General features: G+C 54.4%; 3 protein-coding genes across 6 annotated transcripts; 1 reads left to right on the forward strand and 2 right to left on the reverse strand.

The window, feature by feature from the left end:
- Positions 1-24,281, reverse strand: MAN1B1 (mannosidase alpha class 1B member 1). 3 transcript variants are annotated; one of them, XR_001889394.1, is made up of 14 exons: positions 23,913-24,281; positions 22,358-22,466; positions 21,536-21,672; positions 13,909-14,063; positions 12,332-12,441; positions 9,483-9,668; positions 8,203-8,351; positions 7,678-7,866; positions 3,246-3,332; positions 2,850-3,040; positions 2,389-2,509; positions 1,738-1,910; positions 1,523-1,654; positions 1-790 (listed from the first exon to the last, which is right to left on the reverse strand). XR_001889394.1 is itself a non-coding variant. In XM_017893087.1 (14 exons), the coding sequence occupies exons 1-14, from the start codon at positions 24,129-24,131 to the stop codon at positions 587-589; spliced, it is 2,187 nt and encodes a 728-aa protein (XP_017748576.1). In that variant the 5' UTR covers positions 24,132-24,281; the 3' UTR covers positions 1-586. The 3 variants fall into 3 exon arrangements, 2 of the variants coding, with proteins under 2 accessions (XP_017748576.1, XP_017748577.1); XM_017893087.1 differs by having other exon boundaries at positions 1,738-1,935; XM_017893088.1 differs by lacking the exon at positions 3,246-3,332 and having other exon boundaries at positions 1,738-1,935; positions 23,913-24,201.
- LOC108542888 (uncharacterized) lies at positions 6,049-7,671 on the reverse strand. Of its 2 annotated transcripts, none has more exons than XM_017893091.1 (2): positions 7,383-7,671; positions 6,049-7,172 (listed from the first exon to the last, which is right to left on the reverse strand). In XM_017893091.1, exon 2 carries the CDS (start codon positions 7,140-7,142, stop codon positions 6,138-6,140), a length of 1,005 nt encoding a protein of 334 aa, XP_017748580.1. In that variant the 5' UTR covers positions 7,143-7,172; positions 7,383-7,671; the 3' UTR covers positions 6,049-6,137. The 2 variants fall into 2 exon arrangements, with proteins under 2 accessions (XP_017748580.1, XP_017748579.1); XM_017893090.1 differs by having other exon boundaries at positions 6,049-7,007; positions 7,249-7,671.
- Positions 24,095-25,456, forward strand: LOC108542889 (uncharacterized). The gene has a single exon (XM_017893092.1). The coding sequence runs from the start codon at positions 24,179-24,181 to the stop codon at positions 24,746-24,748; it is 570 nt and encodes a 189-aa protein (XP_017748581.1). The 5' UTR covers positions 24,095-24,178; the 3' UTR covers positions 24,749-25,456.
- The last annotated feature ends 495 nt before the right edge of the window (positions 25,457-25,951 follow it).

Here is a 25,951-nt window from a genome sequence, read left to right on the forward strand (position 1 = left end):
TTACAGCAAATCAACTTTTATCTCCACCAAAAAGACCCATTCCACTGGAGGGGCCTGTGAGCCAGATGGACTTGCCGTCCAGCCCTCCAAGCCCGCTGTGGGGCGGCCAGGAGGATCCCTGAGTCCAGCTTGTAAACACCAGAGCCAGCCCTGGAGCCTCGGGCCTGTGGGGTCACAGCAGCCCCTGCAGACCCTTGGGTTGGGGACATCTGAGGCTTCACGAGCCTGGGCAGAGCTGCACCCTGGGCTGTCCACTCGGTCACCACAGTACCAGGGACCACCTCGAAGCCCACTGTGGTCGGCCCAGAGACCTGCTCAGGCTTCAGTAATCGTGAGTCATGATTCATGTTTTCTGGAGGACGCAGGCAGAGGCTCCAGTGGCCCGGCCCACCCCGCCCCACACAAAGACGGCGGCTCTCCCTCGGCCTCACGGTGTCCTGATGAAAGCAGAGACGAGGGGAGCCCAGAGCCAGTTCGGAGCCCGGGCCACTCAGCGGTTGCCGGCACCACGTGGGCCTTTGGAAAATGCCACAGACCCAGTAAGGCGCCTCCGCCCACCCGAAGTCCCTCCGCCAGCAGCCGTCCCCTAGGCAGGGCTCCAGATAGGCAGAGGGTGGGCTTCGGTGTTGAACACGTAGGCATCCAGGCTGAGCAGGTTTGGGTCGTCAGAGAAGAGCAAGAACAGATACTTGAGAGTCTCCCCCAGGAAGAAGCTCTCCATCTTGTCCCTGGGCTCGGGCTTCTGAGGATCCTGGACGTTGTTGATGGAAGAATAGCCGCCCGAGGGGACCTGCACAACAGCCAGGGCCTCGTCACCAGACGGGGGGCACCCTGCACCCCCCTCAGCCTCATCACCAAAGTGCCCTCCACCTCATGGTGCACGCAGCCCCCAGCGCAGGCTCGGGGTGGAGGGTGCCTCGATGGTGGCCACCCCCGGGCAAGCTGTGGTTCCACCAGAGCCCACCTGGAGATGCCAACAACCCTCAAGCGACCGCAACAGACACCGCCTCCCCCAGAACCTGCGCTCAGGGCCTCACAGCTGCCTCACAGGGCACAGGACACAGGGCAGACGGTGGGAGCTGAGGCAGCAGGGGCCTCAGACCAAGGTGACAGCAGAGCCAGGAGGTGACTCAGCCTCATCTGGCTCCAATGTGGAGGGCATGACCTGAAACGGGGCCTGGCCCGCAGTGGGGATGGCGCTCCAGTCATGGGTGCGTGCCTCCGAAATTGGGGGGGATGCTGGGCCCACAGGAGGGATCCTCCCCAGATAGGTCCTGAGAGATGACAATGAGGGGTGCCCGGCCCCTGAGTACTCTGGGTCCCGCACACCATGAAGCTCAGTGGGGATGGGGATGCCGGGGCCCCCAAGCTGCAGTGTGGCCACCCTGAGGCTGCAGCAAGCCCACCCCTCCCTGACCCAGGTGACAGCCACTACCAAGGGTGGGGCCAGCCTGAGCCCCACGGCCCAGCTGTGTCTGTGGCCCGGTGGCCATGACCACAGGGGGCGAGGACAGACACTCACCCGCGTGAACCGGCTGAAGCTCTGCAGAATCTCCCAGCCCCAGTCCTGGTACTTGCGGTCCCCTGTGATGCGGTACAGGTAGAAGAGGCTCTCCACGGTCTCTGGCCGCAGCAGGTTGTGCCTGTCTGCCGGCTGTGGGCAGAGCAGAGCTCAGGGCGAGGCCAGCCCTGCTAGCACCCTCCTCCTGACGGACCCCGACCCAGGCCCAGGCCCACCTTGACCTCTACGTCCCGACGGCCCGGCTGGGGATAAAGGTTGAAGTGCACGATCTCGGGACTCAGCCCCGTCTCCATCTGCCGGTTCATCTGATAACAAGTCTCCATGAGCTCCCGGGCCAGCTCCATGTGGCTGGCAGGCAGGCCGTGGTAGACACCCAGAGCCAGCGTCCCTGGCAGGAAGCACACCAGGTGGTCCTGGAATCAGAGGGTCTCTTCAGCCCCAGATCCCAGGCCCGGCCCTCAGCCTGCAGCTGCACGGGCAGCCAACGTGGGGGCCCAGCGCTGCCTCGGCCCCGGTACCCTGGGAGGGGAGGCCATGCGAGGGCACTTGACAGGAACAGTGGAGCCGCCTGGGCCAGGCCCTCCAACCTGGTTCCCACACACCACCCAAGGACCTGCTGCACACCGGGCACGGGGAGGGCTGGGGGAGGGAGCTGCTCTGGGGAAGCCCTGCCCACCCCGGGTGCCACACAAGGTCTCGTTGCCCTGTTGCCAAGACAGGCCTGGCCAGGCAGCCATGGTTTACTTAGGGCCTCCACGTAGGCACCATGGCCAGGATTTCGTTGTTCTTTTTGACATCACGACTCAGGCACCTCGGAAGCCAAGGTAAAAGGGGCAGCGGCCGGAAGGCCCCACGGACACACTCACCATCTTGGCACTGAAGCGGCCGTGGGCAAGTTCCCCCACGAAGGTGAGCTTACTGGGCTCAGAGCGCCGCAGCAGGTGTGTCCTGACCCCCTCGATGGCTTCCACGTAGTCCTCCAGCAACCTGTGGACGTCAGCAGTCACCTCACTCTACCAGGATGGTGCACGGGTCCTGGGTGGCACCAGGGACAGGCACATGCTGGGCCCACACAAGCACAGCAGGCCTGGCCCTTGCCGGACAGAAGGTGCCACCCTGCATAGCCCATGGCCCTCAGTGACGATGCCCCCCTCACCCCCCAGAGGCCACGGTGAGAAGTAAATGAATACACTCCCCACAGAAATGCCTGGGCCAGGCCTGGCACGGCTGCGGTTTCCTGACCCACAGTGGGACGGGGGGGACAGCAGGAGCAGGGGCAGCAGGAGTGGGGGGCCGCGGGAGCTGGGGGCAGTGGGCCGGGCCTCACTGTGTCTCCTGCTTCCCGCCCTGGATCCACTGCTTCAGCAGGTACTCATAGTAGCTGTCGGCCCTGGCGCCCAGCGTGAACACGCCCAGGTGGGTGAAGAGGCCGCTGTGGGTATTGATGAACATGGGCACTAGCCCGTCCTTCTTCCCAGACAGGCCGTGGATGTGCTGCGTCACCTTCTCCACGGCCTCCTGCGGCAGAAAGGGGGACAGTGGGTTTACTGCCTGGGGAGAGCTGCAGGGTGAGCCACAGAGGGGCTCTGTGAGCTATGCCTCCCCTCGCCCCAGCACCGACTGACTCCCAGCAGAGAGCTCTGTGCCCGGCCCACAGCTGTCCTCGCCCACATGGCTCCTGGTGGCCACACCACACAGCCACACAGCCACCAGTGCAACACACCTGAATGTCACTGCTCCCGACGGGCGGTCGCCACAGAGCTGACCCGTCTTCAGGATGGCTCTCATCCCTTACTCGAAGGGACAGCATCTGACAACCACAGGCACTGTCCTCACGGGAGCCTGCCAGAGCTGGCCGTCAGCCACAGCTCTGGAGGGACAGCAAGTGTGCCTGCCTTCTGAGCCCAGTGTTGCTCCTGATGATGTGAAACACCCAGCTCCACGCCCTCCTGGGGAGCTCCCACTCATCCTCCAAGTCACAGCCACCCTCAGCTCCTCAGGGCTCACGCCCAGCCGGCAGCACCAGCCGTCCTGGCCCACAGTGGGGCACAGGGTACCGGGACGTTAGGGCACGCCCAGCAAGGGCTCTCCGGATCTCTACCCAACGCAGACACCCAAACCCACGCCAAGCGCCTTCGAGGCCTGGCTGCTTATCCCTGTGTACCTACAGCAACCAGAGGCCCTGGTGACGTGGGGGTGCCCATGGGCGCCTGGGGCCATTTTCTGAGCTGCAGTGGAAACGCCTTCTAAACGTCTGCATGGGAGCCTCACGTGGATGGTGTGGGCTGCACTTCTCACCACAAGTGGTCACAGTTGCTCTAAAGAGGGATGTGTTCAGCTCATGAAGAAGAACAGGGATTCGAACGTAAGGCCAAATGCATGAGCAACAATAAACAGACCAGCTGTGCTTCATGAAAATGATCATCTGTTATCTATTAAAATACACTATTAACAAAGTAAAAAGAGGCCGGGGACAGTGGCTCACACCTGTAATCCCACCACTTTGGGAGGCCAGAGTGATAAGATTGCTTGAACCCAGGAGTTTGAGACCAGCCTGGGCAACATGGCAAAATGCTGTCTCTTCAAAAGAGAGACAGGTTTTCTAAACAACATTTTAACTAGCCTGGTGTAGCTGCGAGCTCCTGCAGTCCCAACTACTCAGGAGGCTGCTGCACTCCAGCCTGGGCAACGGAGACCTTGTCTCTCAAAAATAGAAAACAAAAATCAAAGTAAAAACAAAACCAACAGATGAAAGAAAATATTTGCAAATCCCACTTCTGATATGGAGTAACTATACAGAATGAAGAACTCCTACAATTCAACAAGACAAACTACCTAATTAAAAAAACAGGAAGTGGGCCAAGTGCGGTGGCTCACGCCTGTAATTCCAGCACTTTGGGAGGGTGAGGTGGGTGGATCACCTGAGGTCAGGAGTTCGAGACCAAACTGGCCAATACAGTGAAACCCTGTCTCTACTAAAAATACAAAAATTAGCTGGACGTGGTGGCGTGCGCCTATAATCCCAGCTACTTGGGAGGCTGAGGCAGGAGAATCACTTGAACCCTGAAAAGGCTGCAGTAAGCCAAGATCGTGCCACTGCACTCCAGCCCAGGCAACAGAGATAGATTCTGTCTCAAAACAAAAAAACAAAAAACAGGCCGGGCGCGGTGGCTCAAGCCTGTAATCCCAGCACTTTGGGAGGCCGAGACGGGTGGATCACTAGGTCAGGAGATCGAGACCATCCTGGCTAACACGGTGAAACCCCGTCTCTACTAAAAAATAAAAAAACTAGCCGGGCGAGGTGGCGGGCGCCTGTAGTCCCAGCTACTCGGGAGGCTGAGGCAGGAGAATGGCGTGAACCCGGGAGGCGGAGCTTGCAGTGAGCTGAGATCCGGCCACTGCACTCCAGCCTGGGCGACAGAGTGAGACTCGGTCTCAAAAAAAAAAAAAAAAAGCAAAAAAACAAAACACCAGGCAGTGAACCGATGAATTATGTTGAGTTTAAAAAAAAAAAGAGGCCAGGTGCAGTGGCTCACGCCTGTAATCCCAGCACTTTGGGAGGCCAATGGGTGGATCACCTGAGGTCAGAGGTCAGTTCCAGACCATCCTGGCCAACATGGCGAAACCCCATCTCTACTAAAAGTACAAAAAAACAGCCAGGTGTGGTGGCGGGTGTAGTCCCAGTTACTCGGGAGGCTAAGGCGAGAGAATCGCTCGAACCTGGGAGGTGGAGGTTGCAGTGAACCGAGATCACGCCACGGCACTCCAGACTGAGTGACACAGCAAGGTTCCGTCTCAAAAAAAAAAAAAGGGCAAACGACTTGAACAGGCATTTCTCCAAAAAGATGCACAAATGGCCAATAAGCACATGAACTAATCCCCAGCCCCGTTCGTCACTTGGGAAAAATGCACATCAAAACCACCATGTGAGGGCCACAGGGATGGCCACTGCCCACAAAACAGAAAGCAGCGAGTGCTGGCGAGGGTGTGGAGACTGAGCCCTGGGCACTGCTGGTGGGAATGTGACATGGTTTTGCCACTGTGAAAACAGTATGGTGGGGCCTCAATAATTAAACAATGAGTTACCACGTGATCCAGCAATTCCATTTCTACTACTCAAAAGAACCAAAGCAGAGCCTCAGGCAGGTGTGTGCACCCGCGCTTCCAACAGCCAAAATGGCATAGCCCTGGTGTCCACTGGCGGAGGGAGGTGTAAACAAAAGTGGCGTGGCCACGCAGCGGATATTCAGCCTTAAAAAGGAATTTCTGAAACGTCTTCGCGTATGAAGCTTAAAGACGCTGAGTGAGAAGGGCCAAATCAGGCGGGTGCAGTGGCTCACGCCTGTCATCCCAGCACTGTGGGAGGCCGAGGCGGGTGGATCATGAGGTCAGAAGTTCGAGACCAGCCTGGCCAACATGGTGAAATCCTGTCTCTACTAAAAACACAAAAATTAGCTGGGCGTGAGGGCACACACCTATAATCCCAGCTACTTGGGAGGCTGAGGCAGGAGAATCATTTGCTGAGATTGCACCATTGCACTCCAGTCTGGGTGACAGAATCAAACTCCATCTCAAAAAAAGAAAAAAAAAAAGGACAAATCGTGAGTGATTCTACTCACACGAGGAACTCCACACAGTGAGGTCCAAGGATAAAAAGCTGAATAGTGTTTTCCAGGGACTGGGGAGGGATATGAGGTGTCACTGTGTGATGGGGAAGGGGAGCTTCAGTTTTAAGATGAAAAGGGTTCTGAAGATGAAGGTGATGGCCACACAACAGCATGAATGTGTGTAACGCCATCGACCTGCACGCCTGCAACAGCGTGAATGTGTGTAACGCCACTGACCTGTATGCCTGCAACAGCGTGAATGTAACACCACCGAACTGCACGCCTGCAACAGTGTGAATGTGTGTAACGCCATCGACCTGCACGCCTGCAACAGCGTGAATGTGTGTAACACCACTGACCTGTATGCCTGCAACAGCGTGAATGTAACACCACCGAACTGCACGCCTGCAACAGCGTGAACGTGTGTAACGCCACCGACCTGTATGCCTGCAACAGCGTGAATGTAACACCACCGACCTGCATGCCTGCAATAGTGTGAATGTGTGTAACGCCACCGACCTGCACGCCTGCAACAGCGTGAATGTAACAACACTGACCTGCACGCCTGCAACAGCGTGAATGTGTGTAACGCCACCAACCTGCACGCCTGCAACAGCGTGAATGTGTGTAACGCCACTGACCTGCACGCCTGCAACAGCGTGAATGTAACGCCAACCTGTATGCCTGCAACAGCGTGAATGTAACGCCACCGAACTGCACGCCTGCAAGAGCGTGAATGTGTGTAACGCCACCGACCTGCACGCCTGCAACAGCGTGAATGTGTGTAACGTCACCGACCTGTATGCCTGCAAGAGCGTGAATGTAACACCACCGACCTGCACGCCTGCAACAGTGTGAATGTGTGTAACGCCACTGACCTGTATGCCTGCAAGAGCGTGAATGTACCACCGACCTGTGTGCTTGCAACAGCATGAATGTGTGTAATGCCACCAATCTGCACGCCTGCAACAGCGTGAATGTAATGCCACCGATCTGTACGCCTGCAATAGCATGAATGTGTGTAACGTCACCGACCTGCACACCTGCAAGAGCGTGAATGTGTGTAACACCACCAACCTGCATGCCTGCAACAGCGTGAATGTGTGTAACGCCACCGACCTGCACGCCTGCAACAGTGTGAATGTGTGTAACGCCACCGACCTGCACGCCTGCAACAGTGTGAATGTGTGTAATGCCACCGACCTGCACGCCTGCAACAGCGTGAATGTGTGTAACGTCACCGACCTGCACGCCTGCAAGAGCGTGAATGTGTAACGCCACTGACCTGCACGCCTGCAACAGTGTCAATGTGTGTAACGCCACCGACCTGCATGCCGGCAACAGCGTGAATGTAACACCACCGACCTGCATGCCTGGAAATGGTTAAGGTGGTGCGTTTTCTGTGTTTTATCACAATAAAAAACCTGAAAACATACACACACACACACACACACACACACACACACACACACATACACAGCACCTGCTGTGATGAGCAAAAGGTGGCTCCAAGGGAGCCACATCCAGCCGGAAAGCCCGCCCCCTTACCTGAAACTTCTTAGCCCCTGTGAGGCGGGAGAGCTCCCGGAACTCCAGCTGAATGCTGGTCACCTCGGCCACCGTGCTGTCGGAGGTCCACCGTGGCGGGTGCGCAACTCCAGTGCCGATGTTCACATCCGAGTAAGGAATCTTGGATGGTGTTCTGAAGGCAGGCATTAGCCGATTTCCAAAATCCTCCTGGCATATGAGCAGAGCAGAGCAGAGAACCAACGTTTCAGGTCACCCAGAGGCTTCATCTACACGTCATGACTCTCGCCCCCTTGGCCCCAGTGGTGATGCTGAAGGCTCTCTGGGGCCGACACAGCAGCAAAGGAAACGGGCACCACTGCACTGAGTGAATGTCTCTACAAGGTCAGTGGTGATCAAAGTGGCTGCATCAGCTCACGAATATGGGCTCAGAAACAGACTCAAAGAGGAAATAGGAAAACAGTCACATCCCCACAAGTCCACGAAAGGGGTAACTCCTTGAATGCGCGTCCACTGTCTCCTTGCAGGACACCCCGAGACACTTACAGCTTTCCTCAGGAAGAGGCTGTCCCCAGACAGGTGGTAGGCACTCAGGAGCCCCCCCAGGATGCGGATCGTGCTCTCAAACAGGTTGACGTCCACGTCCTTTTCAAAGTGTAACTTCTTCGACACCCACTTCCTGGCTTCCTCAAATTCTATAACAAAACAGTAAAGGATGCAGAGACAAATGGATGGGTCCAACGTTTTCCTATGATCTGTCCATTTTCAATCTTCAAAATGCGTTTGGCTGGGCATGGTGGCTCACGCCTGTAATCCCAGCACTTTGGGAGGCTCAGGCAAGTGCAGAGCTTGAGCCCAGGAGTTCGAGACCAGCCTGGGCAACGTGGCAAAACCCCATCTCTACTAAAAACACAAAAATTAGCTGAGTGTGGTGGTGTGTGCCTGTGGTCCCAACTACTGGGGAGGGTGAGGCAGGAGAATCGCTTGAACCTGGGAGGCGAAGACTGCAGTGAACTGAGATCGTGCCACTGCACTCCAGCCTGGGCCACGTCGCAAGACTGTCTCCAAATAACTCACGTTTGAAACCAGGAGGCGAACGTTGCAATGAGCCGAGATTGCGTCATTGCACTCCAGCCCAGGTAACAGTGTGAAACTCCATCTCAAAAACAAAAGCAAAAACAAAAAAATAAAAAACAAACCCACGTTCTGGGGCATTATCGTTCCCCTGCTGCAGGGCTTCAACATCACCTCCCGTCTCAAGGGGGTAAATCTTGAAGTCTCCAACATTTGTGAATAAAACAGAGTCAGCAGTGCAGTCACTGTGACCACAAATGGGTCACAATCAAAGGCCATGATACAAAAAAATCACACAAGCAATTTACTGGTGGTCTTCAACCTATTCAAAAAATTAGGTAAATGTTTAAAATATCGCTTAAATAACTGAAGACGCATACTCCCAATTCAAAATGGATATGCTGGTCTACGAAGGACACTGCTGAGATCTGGACCCAGCAGGGCCCACAGTCACTCATCCCCACCACCCCCTGCTCCAAGAGCAGCACAGCCTGGAAGTGCCCCTTGGACGTCCCCCAAAGAGGCCACGCTCAACTCCTGCAGAGGTCTGGGGACAGCTGCCCTGTGTGTGCCCTGGGTGGCTGGAGAAGGACAGGAACTGACCATAGTCAGCACGTCCACTCCTGCACCCAGAGGAAGGGAAAACCCATGGTCAGATGCAAACCACAGCGCTCACTCCACGTGCAACCCACACTCTGCCTCAGCACACGAGGCCCAGAGGGTTCAGCCCCTCCCCAGAAAGCACCAGGTACCTTTCCTCAGACCCAAGATCCACATGGTGTCCAGTGCGTCGATCAGCGTGAGCCCAAGGCCAAACCACTCGCTGAAGGACCTGGACACAGGCTTCAGCTCGTCGTGGCCCCACGCAAACTTGCGGTATCCTTTCCATGCGTGCAGGAAGACGTCAATCACGCCCTTTTGGCGATAGTTTGGATGCGCTAGTAGGAGAGAGAGCACAGGCCGTGGCGGGCCTCGGCACAGATGGACACCCTCAGGCAGAGCGCTGCTGTGACCCCCGTTGGGCAAAGATGACCGTGAGTTTGGGATGACGGGAAGAGCGGTGGTGGGCACAGCAAAGGGCAGGGCCACAGAGGCTGCAGCAGCCCCCAGGGAGAACACAGTCTGCCAAGGGCCTGAGGCCTCCGGAGGCTACACAGGATGGCACCTGGCACCCGACCACCAGCCTGGGGCCTGCGCACCTCCGCCTGGCGCCTGGGCAGGCACGCCCTCCTTGGGCCTCGGTGGCCTCTGGCCAAAGGGACAAGACTGGCTGCCCTAAGGGCGCTGGGACAGCAGAGTGGAGCCTGTGGAGCAGCGGGTGAGCGTGGTGCCAACTCAGAATGTGAAACGCTGATGGGTGCAGACCTTGACACAAACACCCTCGACTCACACACTCATTCTGCCCTATGGGCTTCAGATGCTCCACAAGACTCACACTGCAGACTCACTAGAGTCGCCTTGGTCACTCTTTTTTTAATGCTATTTTTTTGGTCGGGCACAGTGGCTCACGCCTGTAATCCCGATACTCTGGGAGGCCAAGGTGGGCGGATCACCTGAGGTCAGGAGTTTGAGACCAGTCTGGCTAATATGGTGAAACCTCATCTCTACTAAAAATACAAAAATTAGCTGGGCGTGGTGGCAGGTGCCTGTAATCCCAGCTACTCGGGAGGCTGAGGCACGAGAATCACTTGAACCTAGGAGGTGGAGGTTACAGTGAGGTGACAGAGCAAGACTCTGTCTCAAATATATATATATATATACTTTTTTTTTGTAGAGATGGGGCCTCACTATGTTGTCCAGGTTGGTCTTGAACTCCTGGACTCAAGCAATCCTCCTACCTCAGCCTCCCAAAGTGCTGGGATTACAAGCGTGAGCCACCACGCCCAGCCAACATTGACTAATCTGTGGATTGACACGTGTGTAATGGCACCATACCACACGTCCTCTCAGGAAAGGTTCTGAGGCCTCCTCGTGCTCATGGCTTGGCTCTGCCTCTGCACTCATTAATGCCGCAGAGATTGCTACACATCCCTCACAGGCCTGGGGCTAGGAGTCCCGGCTCTGGGCTCCCTCCCCACCTCAGAGACACCTGGGGGCATGATGAGAGCAGGGTTCCAGACTCAGCGATCTGCCATGAGTCCCACAGACAAGCAAACGACTCTGGCGGTGGCGGCCTCAGCCCTGGTTTTCCATTTGGAGAATGGGAGGGGGACTGGTGTACCGTGTCAGAGGGCATCATGTGCAGGCAGCAAGCCACCCAGGTGCCGAGGTGAGAGACCGAGGGCACGCGCTGTTCTGGTCTAACAACATATATAAAGTAAGAACAGTTCTACTAGATATAGATCACAAATATGATTATATATGAATACCATTAATCATTAGTTTCTAGCAATTACTCTTTACTCCAATATTATAATAATCCTCGCTCTACAACTATAACCTAGGAAAAGCCAGGTCATACAGACATAGGAGCTGAGGGGACATAGTGAGAAGTGACCAGAAGACAGGAGTGTGAGCCCTCTGTGATGCCTGGGCAGCGCCACCAGAGGGCTCCTTGGTCTAGCGGTAGCGTCAGTGCCAAGGAAAAGTACCCACTACTTAGCAAACCGGGAAAGGGAGTCCCCGTTTCCTGGGGAAGTTCAGGGAAGACTCTACTCCTCCACCTCTTGTGGAGGGCTTGACATCAGTCAGGCCCGTCCGCAGTTACCCGGAGGCCTGACCATCTCCCTGAGATGCTGTGCTTCAGTGGTCACGCTGCTAGTCCGCCTTCGTGTTCCATCCTGTACACCTGGCTCTGCCTTCTAGATAGCAGTAGCAAATTAGCGAAAGTACTAAAAACCTCTGATGTGAAGAAATAATGGCGTAGGCTGTGTCCTCTCTCTCTGTCTCTTCGCCTCGGCTGCCAAACAGGGAAGGGCCCCCTGTCCAGTGGACACGTGACTCGTGTGACCTTGTCAATCACTGGAGATGACTCACACCTTACCCTGCCCCTTTTGCCTTGTATCCAATATGTATCAGCGCAGCCTGGCATTTGGGGCCACTACCGGTCTCTGCATCTTGGTGGTAGTAGTCCCCCGGGCCCAGCTGTCTTTTCTTTCATCTCTGTCTTGTGTCTTTATTCCTACAATCCCTCGTCTCCGCACATGGGGGGAAAACCCACCGACCCTGTGGGGCTGGACCCTACAGTCATGAGGCTGAAAGAGGCCGGCATGCACTGAGCTTGGCCGAAGGCCCGCACCTGGGAGGCTCCCAACAAATGGTGCTCAGAATAAAGCAGCCCGCAGAGCGGCCTGGGACTGGCCAGGCCGAGACCAGGGATGCAGCATGGGCAGCAGTCTCCAGGGATCCCGTGGGGCAGCCTGGCCCAGACACAAATCTCCCACACACACCTTCTTCTGCAGCCACATGCTCAGGGACAGTAGGCCAAGAGCCACATGGTGTCACCAAGGTTGCAGAGCCAGTGAGGACTCAGCAGGGGGATGCTGAAGGGCAAGGTGCACACCAGGGCTGGGGGCACCCACCACGGCTGAGACGAAGCCTGCACCCATCAGCCACCAGCCCCCGAGCGCCTGGGGAGGAAGGGGTGCAGGCGTGGCCTCACCTGGTGTGCCCTGTGTCCTGGCCGGTGGCAGGGGAGGCTTGGTGGGCACTTCTGCTTTTCTTGAAGGGAGCTCGGTGCCCTGCTCAGGCTCGATCACCGCTCCCCTCCAGCTTTGGGGGAGAAGGAAGGGCGTCAGCTGCCGTCAAACACGTGTGGCTCTGTGTTTCCCATCCCCACGCTCCACACCCACAGCCAAGGCAGGGCCCTGCACCCATCACGGCCCCATCTTCCTGCGGTGCAGGCTGCTGAGTGGCAGGAAACACACAGTTCAGTCCTGAGCTCCTGTGCCTGAGAGTCAAGACCACAGCACTGCTCCAAGGTCAAAGCTGGCCGAGGTCAGAGACCAGAGCTTGGAGAATCATGAGAAATACCTCTGCAGAGGCCAGAGGCAGGGGGTCTCTACGGTGGAGGTCCAGAGAATCTGTCATCCAAACAGGGGCACTAATGACAGTGAGGTGGACCCAGGATGCCAGGATGGCCACACAGACGGGGGCTGTCCCTACACACGAGACGCATGGCCACTCAAACTCCCCATCCAGAGTTCCGTCCGATGGCCATCAGGAACAGTTACGAGGTTGTGTAGAGGGCTTTCCGCACAACCTCCTAGCTGTGGCTGGGCCTGAGCGTTCTCGTGGGGCCCTGTGGTGAATCTGTCCCATGCTCAGCGAAAGGCCTCTTACATCCACGGATGGCTTACATGCTGGGAGTACCAATGTGGCACTTTTGACAGGCTGAGGTCAATTGCTCTTTTGCTCTGGAAGTAAGGTCTCCTTGCATTCATGCCAATGCTAACTAGAGTGCAGTGGCCCTCAAATTCTCCTCTTGGCAGTGAGGACCACTCACATGCACACATCCACGCCTCTCACCATGCGCCTGAGTTCAGGGCCTCTGGGCCCGTTTCTTCAGAACCCATCTCTCATGGCTGACGGCGCTTGTCTCAGGCCACTCCTGCATAGCAGCCCTCACTGGCCCTGGCTCTGTCCACAAAGCAGAGCTCAGGTCTGGCCCACACTTTGTGGGGGAGACAGGACGCCTGCGGGGAGCCCTGCCTTCCGCCTCAATTACATCAACTCTGTTTCTAAGAGCGTAACATGGAGCGAGCCAGAAACGAGGCTGAGATGCCCCAGCACCGAACAAAGCTTCACTGGGATCCACAACCTGGACCTGACCAACCGGGCAGAGGACAGCACCCTGGGAGCCTGGGCACCGGGCAACTCCCTCTCGCTCTGCTCTCTGCTCGACCAGATGGGGATCGGGAAAGGAGGTGGCCCGGGCAGCCAGTGTCCACCTCTGAGCCTGGCTCCCCATCCCCACCCACCCGTGCACCCTTCACACCACACAAAATGTTCTGAGACATTATTGCATACCATGAGGACATTATCGGGGACCTAATTTAGCTCTGACCTCCAGTTTTAAAACTTCGATTCTGTAATCTAAGGTTGATGAAGACAGATGATAGAGCATACATTGTCAGTTTCAAAGGAAAATAGATCTCAGACACAATGTGTTTTTGTGCTCTTGTTTTTTGGAATAGAAAGCCCTGAGCTGCGGTGTGCAGCCTGCCCTGCGCTCTGTACCTGATAACCGTCCTCTGCGGATCTCCTTCCGGGCGGGGGTCCACAGGGACGTCTTCCCTTTTCATGGCCTCCTCCTGGGTCCCGTCCTGCAGGTCTTGGCTGGGGGGTCTAATCTGCAGGTGAGGTGGTCCCCGCTGGACGTGTCTTTGTGACTTCTGTAGAGAAATCAGTCACCCAGGAAATCATGGGGCGCCTGCGAGCTGCCCTTCTTTCCCTCTACGGGACGCCCTCAGGTGCAGCCCACACCTCACTGACTGAGCTTCCACCTCACCTCAGACTAAATTACTTTCGTTTTTCAACACGACAGGCAGCTTCAGAAGACAGCTCCTTAGGAGCCTGGGGACACTGCCAGCTGGCTAAACGGCCCCAGGCAAAGCGCTTCAGCCCCTCCCGCGGTGGGAATATTTCTAAACTCTCACAGGTCCTAAAGGCTTCATAAGAAAGGGTTGCAGCAAACACCAGCTCCAGCAACAGCTCTGGGTCCCCAGGCCTCCCGCACAGTCATCGCAACGTGAGTAAGGCGCCCACATCCTCACTACAAAGCACAAAGCTTCCCATGACATATGGAGCTGGGTTCCCCTTGCCAGGCGCCCCCCTGCTGTGTGATGCGGGTCTTCTGGCCACCCCCACCGCCCCGTTCCTTGTTTCCACACCTGCAGGCACAGAGCCCCATCCTCTGCTTCCTTCCCCATGTGAACAGGAGCGTGGGAAAGCTGCAGACTGTGTCACGGACCGAGGCTTAGTTCCTCCTGAGTCTAGAGGCAAATTCATTCTCTCCTATGGCCTCAGTTTTCTGTGGTATTGCCAAACCTTGATTTTCATTATTATAGAGACAGGGTCTCCTTACGTTGCCCAGGCTGGTCTCAAACTCCTGGCCTCACGAATTCCTCCTGCCTTGGCTTCCCAAAGTGCTGGGATGACAGGTTGGAGACACCACACCCGGCCCAAACCATAATTTTGTACTTCTTTACTGATGGATGTTTAGATTGTTCCACTTTTTTTTTTTTTTTTTTAAAGGAAAGAATGACTACTTATGGCTGGGCATGGTGGCTCACACCTGTAATCCCAGCACTTTGGGAGGCTGAGGCAGGTGGTTCACCTGAGGTCAGGAGTTCAAGACCAACCTGGCCAACATGGTGAAACACCATCTCTACTCAAAGTACAAAAAATTAGCCAGGCATGGTGGCGCATGCCTGTAATCCCAGAGTCTTGCTTTGTCACCCAGGCCAGAGTGCAATGGTGCAATCTTGGCTCACTGCAACCTCCACCTCCTAGGTTCAAGCAACTCTCCTGCCTCAGCCTCCCCAGTAGCTGGGATTACAGGCACGTGTCACCACACCTGGCTAATTTTTGTATTTTTAGTAGAAACGGGATTTCACCATGTTTGCCAGGCTGGTCTCGAACTCCTGATCTCAGGTAATCCACCCACCTCAGCCTCCCAAACTGCTGGGATTACAGGCATGAGCGATTGTGCCCAGCCTGTTTTTGTTTGTTTGTTTTTTGAGACAGAGTTTTGCTCCTGTTGCCCAGGCTAGAGTGCAGTGGTACGATCTTGGCTCACTGCAACCTCTGCCTCCCAGGTTCAAGCAATTCTCCTGCCTCAGCCTCCCAAGTAGCTGGGATTACAGGCACCCGCCACCATGCCAGGCTAATCTTTTGTATTGTTAGTAGAGCCAGGATTTCACCATGTTGGCCAGGCTCGTTTTGAACTCCTGGTCTCAAACAATCCACCCATCTTGGCCTCCCAAAGTGTAGGGATTACAGGCGTGAGCCACCACGCCTGGCCCCAGCCTTTTTTTTTTTTTTTGCCTGCCTCGGCCTCTCAAAGTGCTGGGATGACAGATGTGAGCCACTAGTTCCACTGTGTGTTTGTCTAGTCTCTTCCCCACCAGGTCGAGCAATCACTGTCCTCTTCATCTCCCTGCTATTGAGTCCACAGTGGAAGGTCGGAAGAAACTATTAGAATTACATCACTAAGATCATCTAGTCTTAAATCACCATTACGAGGGTCAGGCGCGGTGGCTCACACCTGTAATCCTAGCACTTTGGGAGGCCGAGGCAGGAGGATCACTTGAGCCCAGGAGTTCCAGACCAGCCTAGGTAACAAAGTGAGACCTCACCTCTACAAAAAATCAAAAAGTTAGCGAGGTGTGGTGGCACATCCCTGTAATCCCAGCTACTTGGGAGGCTGAGGCAGGAGAATCACTTGAACCTGAGATACAGAGGTTGAAGTGAGCCAAGACTGTGCCACTGCACTCCAGCCTGGGCAACAGAGTGAGATTCTGTCTTTAAAAAAAAAAAAAAAATCGGCCGGGCGCAGTGGCTCAAGCCTGTAATCCCAGCACTTTGGGAGGCCGAGACGGGCGGATCACGAGGTCAGGAGATCGAGACCATCCTGGCTAACATGGTGAAACCCCGTCTCTACTAAAAAATACAAAAAACTAGCCGGGCGAGGTGGCAGGCGCCTATAGTCCCAGCTACTCGGGAGGCTGAGGCAGGAGAATGGCGTAAACCTGGGAGGCGGAGCTTGCAGTGAGCTGAGATCCGGCCACTGCACTCCAGCCTGGGCGACAGAGCGAGACTCCGTCTCAAAAAAAAAAAAAAAAAAAAATCACTATGGGTTCAATGATCACAGTTTTATGATCTTGTAGGGACGTTCATCTGAGTTTTAGTTTTATTCCCAAATTTTCAATAGAGGTTTGAATTTTGATAGGGAGTCAATGGATTTACAGATTAATTTAGGGAGAACTTAAATCTTTTATTTATTTATTTATTTTGAAACAGAGTCTTGCTCTGTCGCCCAGGCTGGAGTGCAGTGGTGTGATCTTGGCTCACTGCAACCTCCGCCTGCTGGGTTCATGCCATTCTCCTGCTTCAGCCTCCCGAGTAGCTGGGACTACAGGCGCCTGCTACCACGCCCGGCTAATTCTGTTTTTGTGTTTTTAGTAGAGACGGGGTTTTCACCGTGTTAGCCAGGATGATCTCAATCTCCTGACCCCGTGATCCTCCCGCCTCTGCCTCCCAAAGTGCTGGGATTACAGGCGTGAGCCACCACGCCCGGCCACTTAAATCTTTATAGCACAAAAATAAAATGTCTAATTATTTAGATCTTTTTAAATACCTTGAGTGTTATACTTTTATTCATACTGACCTTATGTATTTTAATATCAGGATTATTCCTGTGAACTTGGTGGCATTCTTTTCTTCTTATTGTGATGGAGATCTCTTTCCTTTTTTTTTTTTTTTTTTGTCGAGACAGAGTCTCACTATCACCCAGGCTGGAATGCAGTGGCGCAATCTCAGCTTGCTGCAACTTCAGCCTCCCAGGTTCAGGCGATTCTCTTGCCTCAGCCTCCTGAATAGCTGGGATTATAGTCACACACCACCACGCCTGGCTAATTTTTGTATTTTTAGTAGAGACAGGGTTTCACCATGTTGGCCAGGCTGAGGTCTCAAACTCTTCACCTCAAACCTCAAGTGATCCGCCTGCCTCGGCCTCCCAAAGTGCTGGAACTACAGGCATGAGCCACTGCATCCTGCTGAGATCTCTTTTCAATAATATTTTCTAATTGATTACTGCTACTATATAGCAAAGTTCTCTAAAACTAATTTCTAAGTCTGATGAAGTCATAAGAAGCATACTTGGTAAAGGATGAAATATTCTAACTCACAACAGTCATACAAATAATAAAGGAAAATATGAAATTCCTAAGAGTCATCAAAGGATAAGGACAGCTTCCGGGATGCGAGCACATACGGCCGCTCATCACCTCTCCTGTCCTGTAAGTGTCCCTGCTTCTAGGTGAGACACACAAACGTCTATGAAAAGCAGGCACCAGTTTTTGACTGTCGCATTGGAAACATTACCAACACGAGAATGCCCAGTGCTGCCAGGGTACCACTGACTGCTACTCTCAGCACCATAGCAGGGGAAGCAAATTCGGAAATAGTGTGTCATGATACACATCATAGGACTTCAAAATATTCACAACCTTTAACTCTTAATAGTTTATGTACTATGGATGTAATGGGGACGTTTACAAATGAAGAAAGAATCAACAGATATATGACTTAGAAATGACAGTTTATCCAAGCAATGGAGAAGAGCTATAAAAATCTGCATGAAAGGGAACATTCTCATGTGCATTAAAAAAAAAATAGGGACCAATCCAGCCCCTAACCCTCAATTACGTATACATGTGTGTATTCAAATACCAATCCAGACCCTAACCCTCAATTATGTATACATGTGTTTATCCAAATAAAATTATTATATTATTTTTTTTTGAGACAGGGTCTCCCTGTCATCCAGGCTGGATCATAGCCCACTGTAGCCTCAACCTCCCTGGCTTAAGCGATCCTCCCACCTCAGCCTCCCAGGTAGCTGGGACTATAGGCATGCACCATCATGCCTGGCTAATTTTTTTTTTTTTTTTTTTTTTGGTAGAGATGGGGGTCTCATCATGTTGCCCAGGCTGGGCATAAGCAATCTGCCTGCCTTGGCCTCTGAAAGTGCTGGGATTACAGATGAGAGCCACCACACCTGGTCAAATAAATTGAAAGACATATACCAAGTATTTCAAGAGTTGGACTGGAAACAGGGGTAATGTATGGCTGTGTTTTCCCCTTTATACCTTCTCAATGTTCCCATTTTCTCTCCTAAGTCCCTGTAACATTTGAAATCAGCCAGGTGTGGTGTCTCATGCCTATGATCCCAGTACTTTGGGAGACTGAGGCAGGAGGATCACTTGAGCTCAGGAGTTGGAGACCAGTCTGGGCATCATAGTGAGACCTCATCTCTATTAAAATATAATTTTAAAACTTAAAAAAAAATTGAAATCAATCAAAGTAAAATGTTAACAGAAAGGGATCTGGCCTAAACATAGTCTCATCCCTAACCAGGTCTAGATAAGTGCCAGGGTCTGAACAGGAGAAGCGGTGCAAGTGGTCCCTGGAAGGCAGGATGTCTCCAAGTCGACACTTGAGAAAGACACAGAATATTCACCACCCACCACCCCAGCTGCTCCTGGACACTAGGTACTGGCTTATGGGTCACTTGTGAGGGGCGGAAACACATCTTTCAATGGAAAAAATGCCACAGTCTGCTCTCAGGCAGTTATGATACTACATATGCAAAGGAGAGGAAGGACCAAAGAAGGAAAGGAAGCACCTGTCGGCTTTCAAGTCAGGAAATTCAATTTGTAGACAAAGACCTTGGTCAAAGGCGGAAACCCTCACACCGAAGAATGTGAAGCAGTGGCCCCATGACCAATCAAGAATAGGAGTCTCCCACCAGGCACGGCACCTTCTCGGGGCCAATTCCCACCCTACACCCTCTGCCCCGCTAGACCACCCTTGGAGAAGCGGCTCAGAGGCAGGAATGCTGCCTTTGAAAGGAGAATGTGGCCTTGCTTCCTTCTGCTTTTTGGTACTGTCCATCCCCTCTCTATTGAGCTTATAGCAATTTTAAAAGGACACATTTTCTTGTTAAAGAAATCAAAGGGCCGGGCATGGTGGCTCATGTCTGTAATCCCAGCACTCTGGGAGACTGAGGCGGGAAGATCACGAGGTCAGGAGTTCGCGACCAGTCTGGCCAACATAGTGAAACACCGTCTCTACTAAAAATACAAAACTTAACCGGGCGTGGTGGCGGGCGCCTGTAATCCCAGCTACTTGGGAGGCTGAGGCAGGAGAATCGCTTGAACCCGAGAGGCGGAGGTTGCAGTGAGCAGAGATCAAACCACTGCACTCCAAGCCTAGGCGACAGAGTGAGACTCCGTCTCAAAAAAAAAAAAAAAAAAAAAAAAACCAGAAGTGGTGGTTCACACCTGTAATCCCAGCACTTTGGGAGGCAGAGGTGAGCAGATCATGAGGTCAGGAGATTGAGACCATCCTGGCTAAACACAGTGAAACCCCATCTCTACTAAAAATACAAAAATTAACCAGGCATCATGGCACACGCCTGTAGTCCCAGCTACTCAGTATGCTGAGGCAGGAGAATCACTTGAACCTGGGAGGCAGAGGTTGCAGTGAGCCGAGATTGTGCCACCGTGCGTCAGCCTGGTCAACAGAGCCAGACTCTGCCTCAAAAAAAGAAAAAACGTCAAAACACCCCCACGGCAGTCTGAGGGCGACCCAAGCTCATGGGGGCCAATGCCACTCTTGCTGGGATCCTTAGCCAGTGGGCAGCAGCCTGCCTCCATCTCCCAGCCCAGGAGCTGTTCCTCAGCAGGTTACCACTCCCAAGGCTGCTGTTAGAAAGCGCTGTGTGTCCCTATCACAGCCCTGAAGGGAAGTGAAACCTCCACCTGGTGAGGAGGACTCTGGTCACAGGTGAAGGTCCCCAGGCACTCCCACACCTCCTAGACACAATCACAGATGTACCAACAACAGTAACTAACACCCTAAGGGCCTTCCGAGCAGCCACACCAGGGTCAGCACCACCCGGGTGTTTTCAACGGCGTTGAGGATTTGGCTGTTCTTCCTGAACCAAACATTCACTGACAGGACATTTTTCTGGTTCTCCGGCTGCCTCCTGACCCATCCCCAGTCTCCACTGCCCCTGCCCTCCTCCCTGACCCCAATCTTCTCAGCCTGGTGACACCCAGACTAGGCCTGGCCCCTTCTTACCACCTTTCCAGACGACACAAACCACCTGTACCTAGGGACTCCTAAAACCTGTCTCCCCTGGCAGACTCTGATCCTGGCACCACCTGCCCACCAAGGTCTCCATGGTGCCTCCCAGGCATCTCACAGTGGGCAGATCCAAAATGGATCAGTGTCCCCAAGCCAGAGCCTGTGCAGCCTTTGCTGGCCCCTCCACCTGGAGACCTGCCCTCTTTCTCCCAAGGCCACTCCTGCGGAGCCCTCCTTCCACCACTCGGCTTTTCCCACGGCCAGGCAGCTCTCCTGGCCTCCTGCCCTCCACTGTGTCTCCACCCAGCAGCCAGAGCAGTTTCACAGTAAACACCTCAGACATCCAGTCCCCGCCAAAATCTTCCCGCACACATCAATGGAACACTCCAGTGCTGCCTCCAGGATCTGCAGGACCAAGGCTGGTCTGAGCCAATCTCTGCTCCCTCTCCCAGCCCTGAGAATTTCACCTTCCCGCATATGTCAAGGTCCTCCTTGCCTCAGGCAGTTTCACTCAGGCTCAAGTCTGCCTCTCCCCACCTTGCCTGGTGCCAGCAGCTTCTCAGCCCTCAGATCTTGCCCTCAGTGCCACGGCCTCCCTTAAGCACTCAGGACCAGCCACTGTTCTTCACCAGTGCCCTGCTCTTTTCCACACAGGATGTACACCATGTGCCACCTGCCTCTGCCCATCTGTTCCTGGTTTCTCACCAGCCTTGCCTACCAGCTGTGGCTTCTCGAGAGGAAACAGATCTGTCTTATTCGACACTGCACAGTCAGAAGTAAAATGGGAACTGGCCATGGCTGGTCTTCAAGAAGAATGAAGCAAAGACTATGCCTCTCTTTCCCCAAGTATTATCCGACCAGTCCAGAACGAGAGAGAGGTAAACACATGGTAACAAATGGTAAAGAAAAATAATTATTTTCCATCTTCAATGGTTTAAAATGCCTCTGGATTGAACCCCAGTTATAACTCCACACCATTTGCTCAAAGTACCTGCGATGAAATCTCTGGGAAGTCCTCAGGGTCGGTGTCTGCCTTCTGAGGAGCTGGTAAGACGGGTGGATTTGCTGGTTTCAACCCAGCAATTTCTGGCCTCATCTTCTGCTCTTCCTCTAGCCTGAAAGCCAGAGCTGAATAAGAGAAGCTATTTTATTTCAAATATGCCACAAGGCCTACAAGAGATTTAAACTGCTTCATAAAAACGCTTGGCAGGTGCTATCCATTACAAATCAACATTATAAGACCCGATAGTGACTGAAATTAATTCAACAATAGCCCAAGGGAATGAAATCTTTTTCAAAACACTTGGCAGTTTGTGTCCTTATCCATAACACAGAACCTCTAATCTTTTGCCTTCCTATTTTCCATTCAGGGACATCCAGCGTGTGGCAGATGGGCAGGAGTCCTTTAGCTTTGCTCCCCAGAGAAGCATCTTAGACCGACTGACAAGAGATTCTCTATGTCCTCACCAGAACTCTGCCTGGTCTTTTCCAAATACACGCTAAGGAGTGTTACGAAAGTAGTGTGGTTATTTAGGTTGAGAGTTCAAGCCCACCAGCTGACTTACTCTATGAGGGAGGCTGGACATATCACTAGTTACACCAGATGCCTAGAAAGCAGTCAGACAGCATCAAATTAACGTCTGTGTTCTAGACAGGTGGTTAAATACAGCTCTACCTTTCTCTTTATCTTGATTTCTTGCCAATTCATTGCCATATATGCCTCCTGGAGCTGTTTAAGGTAGAATGCAAGAGTGCTTCTGCCCAACCAAATCTCAACACAGATACCATTTTCAAGTACACGTATTTCTGATACCTTTCCAATGGTCAGCCAAGTTGATGTAGAAGAGCAGTCCACAGAAAATCAGAAAGGCAAGGAGGAAGAGAATCATATTCCGCTGCAATCTTGACAGTTGCTTCCATTTCTAAGGGAGGTACAGAGAATGACATTTCTTACTGAATATATCATATGGAAAGTCTCAACTGTCACAAATTGTGACGACAATAAGGAATGCAGGAAGATCCAGTGTTCAGCTCTATTTTCTTTCTTTCTTTCTTTTTTTTTTGAGACGGAGTCTGGCTCTGTCGCCCAGGCTGGAGTGCAGTGGCCAGATCTCAGCTCACTGCAAGCTCCGCCTCCCGGGTTTACGTCATTCTCCTGCCTCAGCCTCCAGAGTAGCTGGGACTACAGGCGCCCGCCACCTCGCCCTGCTAGTTTTTTGTATTTTAGTAGAGACGGGGTTTCACCGTGTTAGCCAGGATGGTCTCGATCTCCTGACCTCGTGATCCGCCCGTCTCGGCCTCCCAAAGTGCTGGGATTACAGGCTTGAGCCACCGCGCCAGGCCCTTTTTTTTTTTTTGAGACAGGGTCTCATTCTGTCACACCTAGGCTGGAGTGTAGTGGGTGGAACGCGGCATGAGCCACCGTGCCCAGCCAGCTCTATTTTGAATGGGGAAAAGTTCCCCTCAGCAGGGAGTAGGAACATTGCTAGGACTATATACTACAGATATCATTAATACAGTAGTGTAGATGACATGTGAATAAGAAAAAAGTAGAAGGCCGGGCGCGGTGGCTCAAGCCTGTAATCCCAGCACTTTGGGAGGCCGAGACGGGCGGATCACGAGGTCAGGAGATCGAGACCATCCTGGCTAACACGGTGAAACCCCGTCTCTACTAAAAAAATACAAAAAACTAGCCGGGCGAGGTGGCGGGCGCCTGTAGTCCCAGCTACTCGGGAGGCTGAGGCAGGAGAATGGCGTAAACCCGGGAGGCGGAGCTTGCAGTGAGCTGAGATCTGGCCACTGCACTCCAGCCTGGGTGACAGAGTGAGACTCCGTCTCAAAAAAAAAAAAAAAAAAAGTAGAAACATTTCCGTCATATTTCATCAGCAGTGGAAAAAGACTCCCGCGATTCCCACAGATGTAACCCAGGCACCGCCCAGGCGATGCATGGGTCCGGATGCGGTTATCAATGCCCTTCGTCCTGAGACCACCACGAACACACCAGGAGCCAATCAAGAGGGGCTCATTTCTCACAGTACTGAGGGGAGCATACACCACGGGGAACCTCCGGTTTCTGCTCCAAGAGGGGCAGGCGCCTGGGCCAGGACCTTGCAGAAAAGCGAACGAAGCCTTGAAAACCTGCTGGGTCTCCAAGCCCTCCTCCCATCACCGCCCCGCAGAATTCGGACCGCTGAGACCGCTGCAGCCCCGACCCGGAACGCACATTTGCCCCTTTTTGCAGGGAAGGGGTGGAGAGGGCGGCGCCAGGGGAGTCGAGTCCGCCCGCCCAGGCCCAGCTAGGAGGCGCAGGCTGGGAGGGCGGCAGGCACAGCGGCCCCGGGCCCCGGTCAGCCCGGCGCGGACCTCACCCTCCAGCACGAGCGCCGCCGCCAACTCTTGCTGTTGTCATAGCTCTCGCCAAAGCTCAGCGTCACCGAGATGAAGTCCCGATGAGGTGGCGGCGGCGGCGGTGGGTACATGACTACGGTGGTGGCTACAGCCCAAGGGGCCCCGCCCACTGGCGGCGTCAGGAAGTCCGACTGAGAGGAACCGAGAGCTCCGCTTCTCCGGCCCTCGCAGGCAGCCATTGCACCGCCGTCAACAGCCCGTCCATCGCACGGATACACGACTGCGCATGCGCCACGTCTCTATGAGGCCTCTGCGCCTGCGCCTGTCTCCGCACGTTCCAGCGTACGGGACTGCGTTCTACGCGTTCTACGGCGGCTGCGTCAGAGAACGGCTGCGACTCCGTCCTGCCCTCAGGTTCATTGCGCTTGCGCCGCCACAGATGCGCTCGGAGCGTAGCTGTAGCAACAGGGCGGGCCTTGGTTCCTCTTGGGGCGTGGTCGCTGTCTGGGGCTCCCACGTGGTTCGCCTCACCGGTCTGGAGCTGGGCTTCTCTCGTCTCCTGTCGTCCGGCTGCACCGGCTTTGCCCACGCCCTCACGGGAGACGCAGATACCCGGGACCCGGGGAGGCGCCCGGGCGGCGCCGCCATGTTGGCAGGGAGTCCCCGCGGCGTGGGATTGGGGCTGGGAAACTCTTGGGCGCCGTCCTGGGCTGGGGGCCACCCTGGCCGCGTGGTCACCGGCAAGAAGCCCAGGGCCTCACCCAGGCGCGGGGGCCGGGGGAAGGGCCGGACCCTCCCGAAGTCGCGGACCCTACCAGGCGGCACCCGGGCTGGGGTGGCCTCTACCGCGAACTAAGCTGGCCGCGCCGCATCTCATCGTCCCCGGGGCCTGAGTGCTGCGCCTGGACCAGGGCCGAGCGAGGGGGCCAAGCGGCCGGCTGGACCCACAGTCCCCATGCCATAGGCGGGTCGGGGCTTTCAGACCCGGCTTCAGCCCTCGAACCCGGTAGCCTTGGAGGTCAGCTTGAGATGACTGCTCTTCCTGCGCGGGTTGTCCTCCCCCAAAAACGTCCAAAATGGCAAAGAGGCGTCCGTGGCCGCCCGAGGCCCTCCCTGCCTGGGTTCTCCCCTGCCGAACCTCACTCCCGGCCCCTCCCTCATTCTCTCCTGGCCAGGCTCCCCCTGCCCCTTGGGCGAGTCCGCTGCCTCCCACGGTCCTGACTGGGGCATTTCTGCGTGTCTGGAGGGCGCTCCCCGGCAGTGACGTCCTGCTTAGCACGTGGCTCGTCTAACTCTGTTACCCTGGCCTCCTGCCTTCCTAGGGGTCATCTTAAGCTTTCTGCTGGTCTCTTCCCCCCGTGACACTTGCCGTTACCCAAATGGAGTCGTTTATGTCACGCTTAACAAGAGGCCCTGAAGAAGCCCTCACAAAAACATTAGCAACGGAGCAAACTCTTTTAACCTTTGCTCTTTATAACCCTTGGTTTCAAGACAACTTATGGGAACTTCTCTTGTCTTTAAAAGATTCCCCTTGGGGCCAGGCACAGTGGCTTCTGTAATCCCAGGACTTTGGGAGGCCGAGGCAGGCGGATCACTTGAGGTCAGCAGTTCAAGACTAGCCTGGCCAACGTGGTGAGACCCCCGTCTCTACAAAAAATACACACAAAAAATTAGCTGGGTGTGGTTGGTGGCAGGCGCCTGTAGTCCCAGCTACACGGGAGGCTGAGGCAGGAGAATTCCTTGAACTAGGAGGTGGAGGTTGCAGTGAGATCGCACCACTGCACTCCAGCCTAGGTGACAGAGCAAGACTCTGTCTCAAAAAAAAAAAAAAAAAAAAAAATTTCCCTTGGGCAGGGCACAGTGACTCATGCCTGTAGTAATCCCAGCACTTTTGGAGGCCGAGGTGGGCAGATACCCTGAGCTCAGGAGTCCAACCTGGGCAACATAGTGAAACCCCCATCTCTACAAAAAAATTTTAAAAATGAGGCTGGGCGCGATGGCTCACGCCTGTAATGCCAGCACTTTGGGAGGCCAAGATGGGTGGATCACGAGGTCAGGA

Source organism: Rhinopithecus bieti, unplaced genomic scaffold (genome assembly GCF_001698545.2).
Source record: "Rhinopithecus bieti isolate Rb0 unplaced genomic scaffold, ASM169854v2 scaffold_23276, whole genome shotgun sequence".
Taxonomy (NCBI): domain Eukaryota; kingdom Metazoa; phylum Chordata; class Mammalia; order Primates; family Cercopithecidae; genus Rhinopithecus; species Rhinopithecus bieti.